General features: G+C 45.7%; 1 protein-coding gene across 9 annotated transcripts in view; it reads left to right on the top strand.

The window, feature by feature from the left end:
- The first annotated feature begins 1217 nt into the window (after window positions 1–1217).
- Window positions 1218–11496, top strand: part of DET1 (DET1 partner of COP1 E3 ubiquitin ligase) — a 31917-nt gene continuing 21638 nt past the window's right edge. For 6 of the 9 annotated variants that reach the window (XR_006887584.1, XR_006887580.1, XR_006887582.1 and 3 more), the window contains exons 1-3: window positions 1218–1331; window positions 6642–7738; window positions 10518–10705. Coding sequence is in view for 4 of the 9 variants with exons in the window: in XM_046654342.1 (XP_046510298.1) it covers window positions 6653–7738; window positions 10518–10705 (1274 nt within the window). In the remaining 5 variants the exon portion in view is untranslated. Of the gene's footprint in view, window positions 1332–1596; window positions 1766–2501; window positions 2601–6641; window positions 7739–10517; window positions 10706–11496 lie in introns of those variants that run through there. The other 3 variants (XM_046654343.1, XM_046654344.1, XM_046654345.1) reach the window with 3 other exon arrangements.

Raw genomic sequence — 11496 nt, 5'->3', positions numbered from 1 at the left:
AACTTGCCACAAGTCATGTCCCTCCTGGGGGTCTCAATCTCATCATCGTAGTAAGGGAGTTGATCTCGGGTTATTATAACACCAACAATTTACTGAGCATCTACCACATTCCAGGCTCCGTGCTTTGCACTTTAAGTAAATACCTCTCATTCTTTCAATAACCTTACAAGGCACGTACAATCTCCATTTCCCAGAGGAGGACATGGAGACACTAAGTCAGTACCTGAGAACGCTGAGTCTGGAAATGTCAAGGCTGGGCCAAGGACCCACGCTGTTTCCTCTTAGCCATGCTATGTCTCCAAGTCACTATCCTTCCTGAACTCAGTTTGCTCATCTGTAAAAGCTAATAAACATTCCTTCCTCACAGAGTTGCTGTGAACCCTATGGGCAGAGCCATTCACTCACGGATTGAATCTTTATTGACAAACCCTGTTCTTGGTGAGGATAACAAGACAAAACCCCTGCTTTTTCGGGGTTTACATTCTAGTAGGGGGAAGGGCAACAGAACAAAGGAAGAAATTTGAACACACGCACCACACACACAAAACCCCGGGTAGTATCAGATAGCGATGAGCGCTATGAGAAATAGGGTGATGGCGTGGGATGAGAAGGGTCAGGGAAGTCCTCTGGAGAGGTGACATTTGCGCTGAGACCTTAACGATCCCAAAGAGTTTGAGGCGGGAAAACTTGGGGGCAGGCTGCTCAGAGATAAGACAAAGCAAAGGCTTTCAAGGAGGAACCAGCTTGTAAGAACTGAATGAGATCACAGAAGTGGAAGTCAAGCAAATAAGGGTTGTGGGATTAATTCGGCGCAAGCAGCTTTTGCTGTGCATCCACTGTGTCGGCAAATGTTTTAGGCGAGTGTTTAGAGATGAATACAGCCCGGTACTCAAAGCGCTCACAGTCTAGGAGGAGACAGCAGGAAGCCGATAGTTTCTCAGCTGATGAAATGGCGCATCTAATCAAGAGTGAAAAATTAGTTCTTATTCGTTTTTGCAAAAGTGCCCAGCAGGTGCTGAGACACTGCCATAAGGAGATCACGGAGGCGCCCAGGTTTCGCCGCCGCGTTGATTTTTCCTTTCAGCCACTGGGGCTCCGATTCCCTTCCGGGCACCAGGGTACGCTGCACCGTCTCTCAGGGCCGGCTGGTCGGCGCCGCGCTCTCCTCACTTCCCGTCTCGCTGCGCCGCACTTCCGGTGCCTAGCGGAAGCGGGGGCCTGCGGCCGCCGGCGCCGGGTCCTGAGGCATGGCGGGGGCGGGGCCGGGGTAGGCGCGCGCGGAGCAGGCCTGGGGGACCCTTTCCCCAGCCATGTGAGCCCGGACCGGACAGGTGAGGACGTCTCCTTCCTTGGCCCAGCCTCCAAGCCCGTCAGGCCTTCCCCGAGGCCTCCTCGGGAGACCGCCATGGGGCTGCCCCCTCCCCGCATGACGCCGAGGGCCCCCAGCCCCCGCCCTCACTCCGAATTCTCTTCCCATGGAGGCCCCGCCCCAATGGGGCTTTTCTTTCCGGGGGCGCCCCCTTGGGCGTCTGTGCCCGCCCCTTGGTCTCCCCTTCCCGTTTTGGAAGCCGTGGCAAGGAGTTGAGGCATGTGTGCACCTGCTCCCGCGGGGAAACTGAGACCCAGCCAAGGGAAAAGGGCTTGCTTAGTAGCCCACAGTGAGCTAGTGGCCCCATGCAGCCGGGCTTTCTTCTTTCGTTCCGTGCATAACGTGCTGAAGGCGCACGGTGGGCCAGCCCCCGATCTGGGCTCTGAGAACACCGAGGTGACCGATGTTGACATGATTCCTTCGTGTCTGCAGAGTACGCTTCGGTCAGGGAGTCAGTCGTTAAACGCATCACCATGCAAGGAAACGTACATATTCACATTGTGACCGTTACTATGGAGAAGTCAGACAGAAGAAATAGTGGGGAGCTCTGTTTTGGATGGAACGGTCGGGGAAGACTTCCTCAAGGAAGCCGCACCTTGAGAAGTTATGCAGGGCCAAGGGAAATGCATTCTAGGTACAGGATGCCTGAGTTGGCAACGAATTTGGCATGAGGCAGGTCCAAGTTCAGGGAGGGTGGGCAAATACAGTGATGGGCATACAGAATGTCATGTTTGTGTAGGAGCTCACCATCGGGTGCCATAGGCATAACTAAAATGCAGAGACAAAGTTGCAAGTGTCAAAAGTAGTATGAAGGACAGGTGTGCTAATAAGTTGGTATTTTGTCTAATGGGGAGGTGAAGGAAGACTTCTCTAGGACCCCATGATTAGGCTGATATCTGAAATAGGACTTAACTCAGCAAAGTGAGAACAGCTTTCTTAGGTTGAAGTTAACAGCAAGTGCAAGTGCAAAGCTTCTGGGCCAGGAGGTAGGATGCCTCTTGAAGAAATGGTTAGAGTTCAGTGGGAAAAGAGGCTGGAGAGGCTGAGTGGAGACCTTTGAGCACCTGGTTGCCACGTTAAGGATCTTGATCCATATCATTAAGAGCAAAGGGACGATAATGATCTGTTTTAGTCCATAGGGGAAAGGACATCATGACAAAAGCATTTTGGGAAGATCCCTCTGGCTGTTGAGTGCTTTGGAGGTGGACAGGAGTGAAGTTAGGGAGACCAGGTAGGAAGCTGTTGCAGTAATGCAGATGTGAAATTATAAAACTTTGGATAAGAGTGCTGGCAGGTCGTGATGGAAAGAAGTGGAGGATTAGTGGACTGTTTGGGAGATAAAATCTCCAGTTTGGTGGCCGATCAGGTGTAGGGGCTGAGGGAAAGGTGTCTCAGATTTTTGGTTCCTGTTAGCAGGTGAGTAGCTGGGACATTCACTGGACTGGGGAAACTGGTAGAGGGCCAGCTTTTGGGGAAGATTAAGTTACTCTAACTCTCTTTTTATACTTACCCTGACTAGAATGGACTTTCATGACGTACTTTTTCTATATTTGAATTTTTATGAGCATGTATTATTTATATAATCAGAACAATAACAGAACAAGTTGAAAAAGACTTTTAGAATTCCACCATTTCTAAAAACTAAAATTGTGTGATATAAAATATTGTGTGTGTGTGTGTATATATGTATGAATGGAGAGGGAGAGAGAACACACTGAGGGAAGTGTTGGGAAGTTCAGTGAAGACTATCTGTACAGTTTGGAGCTGAAGCTAACAGGCCTTCATCTCTGTTCATCCCACTCCTCCTCTCACTCCACCCCAGTACTGGTGTCTTTCCCTTAAAAAGGCAAATCAGAATGAAAGATGGGACTGTTCAAAATGTACATGAATTTTCTTAGAATTAAGCATCTACCTTGCTTAAAACGGTCAGTGGCTCTTTCTGATTGGACAGCTGTAGTAAACTTTATCCAACTCAGTTGTATGCGGGTAGTCTGTTAGATGGGGTCTAATGCCTCTTCTTTCTCCCGTTGCTGGGCCTTCTCTGCTTCTTTCCTCGCAATCTGGTTTCCTTTGTGACTCTAGCCCCCATCTTCAGTTGGTGGCTGGGTGCCACTTGCAGAGCCGTCCTGGGCAGGGATTGAGTGAGGCGTTTTGTATGTTATTTGGTATTTTAAAATGCTTAAACTCTAACAGTGTGTTTTTTAGGCTGTATCAAAATAGCCACATCAAGAATGTCACTGTTACAAGGAGTAGCTGTGTGAAACTCAGTGCTGTATTTGTTGTTCAGATGTGGAGGAAATTGCTCACTAATCATGCAGAGGTCCTTTGAGAGAGCTCCGGAGAGAGATTTCCTTTAAACTGCAGTGCTCGGAAGCGCCTTGCTTCTTCCAGGCAACGGTTAAGTTTTTTATTTTATTTGCAGTGCAGTTTCTGTAACTGATGACATTTCTCTCTTTGTTCTGTATGCTGAGAAAGTCAGGTCCAAATGACAGGCTTGCCGGTTCTGCAGGTCCTCATGCTGTGCATTTCTGTGTACCTCTGGCTTCATCTTACTGTCCTGTCTTTGTTTGCCCTTCACAATGATTGTTTACAAATAATACTTTAAACATATATGTAATTTAAAGGATGACAGTACAATGAATGCTGGTTTAAGAAAAAATGTACCCTTGGAGTTGCCATTGTGTCCCCAGATTCCCATTGCATTTCTGACTTCCTCAGAGGTAACCACTATTCTGAATTTTATGTTTATAATTCCTTTGCTTTTTGTAATTGTATACCGTATATATTCATATCCTTAAACTAGAAATTGTTTGTAGCTTGTGTAAGGGGAATCACACTGTGTGTATTCTGCAGCTTGCTTTCTTCGTTCACTATTGTGCTCTGAGATTCCTCTGTGTTGTTGTTTGTAACTGTATTGCATTAATTCATTGCTCCTAAGATTCCACGATGTGAATATGCCTGGATGAGTTTATCTGGTCTACTCTTGATGGGCATTTGCAGTGTTGTCAGTTTTTGCTGTTGCTAACAGTCCTGCTACAGACATTCTTGTTAAATATGTGCAGACTTTTTTCCAGATCAGGGTTTTTCAACTTTAGCACTGTTGACATTTTGGGCCAGATGTGAGGGCCTGTCCTGCTTACTGTAGGATGTTTGGCAGCATCCCTGGCTTCTATTTGCCAGACACCCGTAGCACCCCTCCTTCCCGAGTTATGACAACCAAAAATGTCTCCAGATATTACAAACTTGCCCCAGCTGGGAACCAGTGCCCAAGATTAGAGGTTGGCAGACTTTTTCTGCAAAGGGCCAGATAGTAAATTTGTTAGGCTTGTGGGCCACGTGGTCTTTGGTCTCAACTAATCAACTATGCCTTAGTGGGGCAAAAGCAGCCATTGGCAATGGGTAAATGAATGGATCTGGCTGTGTTCCGATAAAAACTTATTTACAGAAACAGGCAGGTAGGCTGGATTTGGCCTGAGGGCAGTAGTTTGCAGTCTCTCGCTCCAGTCTAGATCAGTAGACATATATTTTATAGCCTCACCCAATACATATAACTCATATGTGTAACTGAAACAAAAGTGTCACAGAACAGTGCTTGCCCTTACTATGTGTGATACAGTTTGGTATTTTCTGTTTGATTCCAGTTTTTAAAATGTCCATTAGTATATCCACTAAATTGATTTCAAGGCCCCATTAATGAGTGTGACTAACAGTTTGAGAAACTTGATTTGCCCAGTCATAGAGGTGTGCACATCTGTAACTTGATTCAATAATATCTATACTTATATAAGGCCTTTCAAATCCCTTTTAGAAGGAGACAGAATATAAATAAATACACATTGTATGTATGCTTTTATTTCTAAAATATAGACTGAATCAGTCACTCCTTTGGTTAAAACCTGTGGTGGCTTGTGTGAGGTAGTGTACAAAGCATTTTCCAGTCTGGCTCCCGTCTGCTCTTCTAGGCTCTCTTGTGTCAGTCACTCTGTGCTTCCTGTGCTCTAACCACTTGGAATTATCCTGTTTCCCAAGTGTGCCGTGCCATGCTCTTTCCAAGTGTATTTTTTAAGCTGTATTCTTTCTGGAATGTTCCTCTTTTACTTTGTCTAGTAAATTTTTTATCCTTCAAGGCCCATGTCAAATGTTGCTCCATTCATCTATTTAACATATGAGCACTTCCCTAGGTCCTGGGGTTTCAGCAAGGAGTTAGACAAAGTCCCTGGGGTCTGGAATGGGGAGACAGATACTGAAAAGGTAGACCAGTAAGTTAGATAAGTTCAGAAAGGGCTGAAGAAAATAAAATAGGATAAAATGATAGATTGATGTGGATGGAAAAAGGCACTACTTTAGGTAAGATAGGGAAAAATTCTGAAGAGTTGCTATTTTAGCTGAGATTTGAATAATGAAAAAGAGGCAGCTCTTTTGGCACTTTAAAACCATTGTTCCGCTTCCTTCTGGCCTCCAGTTTCTCATGAAAATCCACAGTCATCTGAATGGTTGTTCCTCTGTAGGTAATATGTCGTTTACCTGGTTGCTTTCAGGAGTTTTACTTTTTCTCAGTTTGACTATGATGTGTCTGGGGATGGATATTTTTGGATTTATCATGTTTGGGGTTCTCTGAACTTCTTGAATCTCAGGTTACGTAAATGAGGGTTTATTTCTGGGCTCTCTGTTCTATTCCATTGCTGTATTGTCTGTCTTTATGCCAGTACCACACCTTCTTGGTTACTATGGCTTTGTACTATGTTTTGAAATCAGGAAGTCTGAGTCCTCCAACTTTGTTCTTCGTTTACAAAATTATTTTGGCTGTTCGGGGGTCCCTTGAGATTACATGTGCATTTTAGGTTGATTTTTTTCTATTTTTGCAAAAAATGCTGTTGTGATTTTGATAGGGATTACATTGAATTTATAGATTGTTTGGGGTGGTATGGACATCTTAACAGCCCAATAAATATCTTTTTTAATGAACGTGCATTGAATATGACTCTTGCACTGAGCGAACTGGGTGCAGTTCTAGGTTTATTCTGTTGAATATTCCCAACAGCTAAGCTTTGAAGGTCTTCCTAGTGGATTAGGTCCTTCCCTCAAACCTGTTTCTAGATTCAGAAATGTCAGGATCCCTTGCTGACTATAATCTGGGAAGGAGAAATGCTGATCATTGTCATCTTGGGAGCTCATAGGTCCAGAATATAAGAGAGAAATCTGTTTGACTTGTGTATATTTATGTTTTGGTAAATTTTCTTTTATTTTCTTGACTTCTGCTTTACCTTTCCAGGCAGAGATGTGATGATGGATCATCATGTTTCCACCATCAAACCTCGAAGAATCCAAAACCAAAACGTCATTCACCGCTTGGAACGCCGGCGGATCAGTTCAGGCAAGGTGGGCACCCACTGGCATCAGGTCCGAGAGTTCCACCAGAATGTCTTCCCCAACTTCACAGTCGTCAACGTTGAAAAGCCTCCTTGTTTCTTGCGTAAATTCTCACCTGATGGACGCTACTTTATTGCTTTCTCCTCAGACCAGACATCTCTCGAAATCTATGAGTACCAGGGCTGCCAGGCTGCCGAGGACCTACTGCAGGGCTATGAGGGGGAGATCTTGTCCAATGGCAATGACCAGCGGTCAGTCAACATCCGCGGCCGGCTCTTTGAGCGCTTCTTTGTCCTGCTGCACATTACCAACGTAGCGGCCAATGGCGAGCACCTGAACCGGGAGTGCAGCCTCTTCACTGACGACTGCCGGTGTGTCATCGTGGGCTCTGCAGCCTACCTTCCCGACGAGCCACACCCTCCTTTCTATGAGGTCTATCGGAACAGTGAATCTGTGACCCCCAACCCGCGGTCCCCTCTGGAGGACTATTCCCTCCACATCATTGACCTTCACACTGGCCGCTTATGTGACACACGCACCTTCAAGTGTGATAAAGTGGTCCTGTCACACAACCAAGGGCTGTACTTGTACAAAAACATCCTGGCCATCTTGTCGGTGCAGCAGCAGACCATCCATGTCTTCCAGGTGACTCCTGAAGGCACTTTCATTGATGTGAGGACCATTGGCCGCTTCTGCTATGAGGATGACCTCCTCACTGTGTCAGCGGTTTTCCCTGAGGTGCAGCGGGACAGTCAGACAGGCATGGCCAATCCTTTCAGAGATCCCTTCATCAACTCCCTGAAGCACCGGCTGCTTGTCTACTTGTGGCGCCGGGCAGAACAGGATGGCAGCGCAATGGCCAAGAGGCGCTTCTTCCAGTATTTTGACCAACTGCGGCAGCTGCGCATGTGGAAGATGCAGCTTCTGGATGAAAACCATCTGTTTATCAAGTACACCAGTGAGGACGTAGTAACCCTGCGGGTCACAGACCCATCACAGGTGGGTGGTGCACTCCTGCCCTCGACCCCTCCAACTCCTTGGCGAAATGGGCAGGTTTCTCTCTCGGCTCTAGCCAGCCTCTCAGAAGTACACATTTTAGACAGTCTTGATTTTTTGCTCTGGGAGGGCTCAGACTTAAGACAGCTCCGTTTTTCTCTGGCCACGTATTTGTGTTTGGACAAGTGGAAGCTAAATCTCAAGCCATTGACCTGTAGCTAGTCAACTCTGTGATTGTTGCCCCACTTCTTCTGCAGAACATTCTCGTTACCCTTGAGGTGGAAGCCCAAATGCTACACGGTCAAGGCTGGGACTGCCAGTGGATGATGCTGCCTTGATTCTGTACGACTGTGCTTGTTGGGCTGACTGCTTTAGTTCTGGCAGTGAGAATGAGCCCACCATACAAAAAAAATCCTCTAAGAATGTAGCCTGTCTTTCCTGCCAGATGGTTAATGTCAATATCCTTCTTCACCAGTCTTCTTTAGAAGACTACTAGTAGGTGAGTTCGTTTGACAGAGTTTTAAGTTGTGGACTTTACCTTGACCTTGCCCACATCTGGAACATAGGCTGTAGAGCGGTGAAAAGATCAGAAGGAAGCCAGAATTTCTGATCGCCCAAGCGAATTGTCAGGACTGCAGGGCCTGAGACTTTTTCAGTTTGGGTAGGGAAGTTTGGTAGGGAAGACTGGCATTTCTCAAATGGGAATGAGGTGCTGTTAAGAGCACAGAAGCTCTCAGCCTCTTGGCTTGAAACACCATGTTGAAATTCAGAGTAACTTGGGTGTTTCCCTCTGAGAAGCTCTCCACTTCAGGGTTGACCAGGTAAGAGACCTTCTTAGCTGTGCCTTTGCTCCTCGATTCTCCTGTTTTCAGATTGTCTCCTTAGATTCTAGTCGAAATTCAAAACAAAGAGCAAATCAGTAAACCCTGAAGTCAGCTGAGTCTGGTGTCTCCCGTTGACTTGCTTCTGATTCTACCCTTAAGAGAGACTGTACAGGGCATTGTCTCCTAAGACTGTACCAGCCATGGTGAACGTTTTCTAACATTTTTCTTGCGAATCATCGCTTGTGTATTACAAGGAAAAAAAAAAAGGAGGGAGTAATATAATTTGAGATCATTTTTTCTGGATTCTTTTTCTTCCCCATCAATGATGCGGTCACCCATTGAGCCATCATAGGTGAGCATCTAGTTCACCTTATGTGCCATAGGAGATTGGGGGTGAAGTCCTTGACTTCTGTGCCCTCCTCTCCTGTGTTTCCAAGTCAGCGTTGGAGGAAAGGCTAGTACATGTTTGTGTAATTCTATAGTCACATAATTAGGATGGATCCTGGTGAAGCCCTGATATGATCAAAGTGTTGTCCAGGTCTATAGAAAGGACATGAGCCAGTCTTTTATTTAGGCTTGAGCTATAATTACCTTTTTACTTTGGAGGGAATAAGTTGTCTGTGATTGCCACACTTGAGATTATCCTTTTTCCCTTTGCTAAAACATGCCCCACTTCTTTTTAGTAGCCACAATAAGCTAGAAACGTTACGAGGGCTCTGCTTTGCTTACAGAGTTTGTAACTTTACACCCAGTCTCTCTGCCCTAGTTGTCCTCCTCTCTCCTTCCCCAGTTTAATTTGATAGGTTCCAATAAGGTTAATGAGTGAAAAGTGCATCCAGACACAAAGCCTTGCTAATATTATGGATATTATTCTCAGGTTACCCTCCAGCCTCTTTAATTTACAGCCAAATTTAATTTCCAGGTGACCGCAAAAGTCTTGTAATACAAGCTCTGGGAAGGACTAATTACTAGTAAAACAGGTGGGCCGAATGGCTCCAGAAGTTGGTAATGAAGATTTAAACTCAATCAGAGAAGGGGAATACTAATCCTGGTGCTCTAAAAACTCCTAGAGTCCTCTCGGAAGCTTGCAGATTGGTTCACACTGCCACATTCACTGTGACAAAAACCATGGGTTCCTGGAGCTTCCTTGTTAGGCCAAGCAGAGCACTGGAGGTTTAAAGGAAGAGGGCTAGTCACCCAGGGGCCCATTCAGAAAAAGCAGGGACTCCGCCACCTATGGCATTTGAATGCTTTTCAGGTTCTCCCTCGGATCTTAATTGCTACAAATCTCAAATGTGTCTTATAATTGCTCTTGGCTGAAAGAATATTTGTGAAGAAAGAAATGGAAAATGCCTGTTTTTCGTTTGTTCGGCAGCAGTACCCTGCTTGGTTACAACTTGCCTGGGCAGTCTTAGGACACAATGTGCTTAAGGCATCTCTCTGCATATTAGAAATGTTAGGAGGGGAAATAAATGCCCCTAAATTGAACTTTCAGCTGTACATATACAAGAGAAAATAATTTGCCAATAGGCAGCTCCAGGCTTCAAATCGCTTTCTCAGCAGGCAGGAAAATTAAATCTGGCATTTTAGAAAAGTGTTTTTATCTCAGGCTGGTTTGGGGAGCAGGTAAGGAATAAACACTTAGAAGGAAAAATATTGAATTTGCACAATCTGGAATGAAAGATTGAAAACCTTTTATACATATATGCTGGCCAGCTCAGTAATTCTGGCAGCACAGATAGAGTGGGAAGTCTGGCAGTACCGAGGCCCTTGATTGATGAAACCCCCTGGGGCTTCCTCTTTTCCCAGAATCCCCTGGAGCCATGTTTCTGCCCTGGTGCTGGAGCAGAGGTGTTTGCTTGTTTTACTTGGGTAACTTGGATTTTCAGCCATGTGATAAGTTTCCAAGGCCTGGCAGTATACCCAGCTGTCCCATAGCTCTCTCTTTTCCTCTGCAGGCATCTTTCTTTGTGGTGTATAATATGGTGACAACGGAGGTGATTGCTGTGTTTGAGAATACATCAGATGAACTCTTAGAGCTCTTTGAGAACTTCTGTGACCTCTTCCGTAATGCCACCCTGCACAGTGAAGTCCAGTTTCCCTGCTCAGCTTCCAGCAACAATTTTGCAAGACAGATCCAGCGCAGGTAAGCTGTTCCACCAGGCTTAACAGGCTTAATTTTTTTTTTTTTTTTTAAATTCCCTGGTGTTAGGCCAATAGTCGTATCCCCTAGGAAACCTGCCCCTATTCTCCCTGCTCACCCAGCACTGGTTGGGTCTGCCTGTTGTAACCCCTTGCATCATCCTGAACTTCTCCTTTCTGCCTTGCAGCTCCTGTGGAATTTCTTGTGTATTGTCTGTGATTCCTCCTAGACTGTGTTTTTGTTATTGTTGTATCCTCAGTGGTACACTGCCAAGCACTTATGTATTTGTTGAATGAATGACTAAAGAAATAACTTTAGCACTTTTGGTTAAACATGGTGTGTTGAACACACGCATTTTATCTCTGGTCTGTCCCCAAACCCCATTAAAGTGAGAATAAAGGAATAAGAGGTATAAACTTATAAGAACAAAGAGAATGGGAGAGCAGACAGTGGAGACAGGACGTGACTGGAGACAGGAGATGTCAACTGAGTTTTGGAAGCTGAAAAGCCAGTGGATGAGTGATAACTGACTTGGCGTATCTCAGAGAACAAAAAAAGACTGCAGAGCTTAGCCATCAAGAAACAAGTTGCCTTGTACAGAGAACTCTGGAAAGGGTCAGAGAAATGGAGGCCCTCACTACCTCTGAAGTTAACCTCTGAGCTAGGCTGAAACCAGGAGGACTGAGTGAAGTTCTTGAAAGGAGAAATTAGACCCTCCAGCTCCCTTCTCTAAGCCTGCTCCCCCAAATAACCGTCTCTTCCCACCTTAGCAGACGGCTGGAGGTGTGTCCTCC

This window comes from Equus quagga, chromosome 2 (genome assembly GCF_021613505.1).
Source record: "Equus quagga isolate Etosha38 chromosome 2, UCLA_HA_Equagga_1.0, whole genome shotgun sequence".
In the NCBI taxonomy this organism is placed as follows: Eukaryota; Metazoa; Chordata; class Mammalia; order Perissodactyla; family Equidae; genus Equus; species Equus quagga.
Note: the sequence above shows the minus strand (reverse complement) of the source record. Positions and strands in the feature narration are given on the sequence as shown.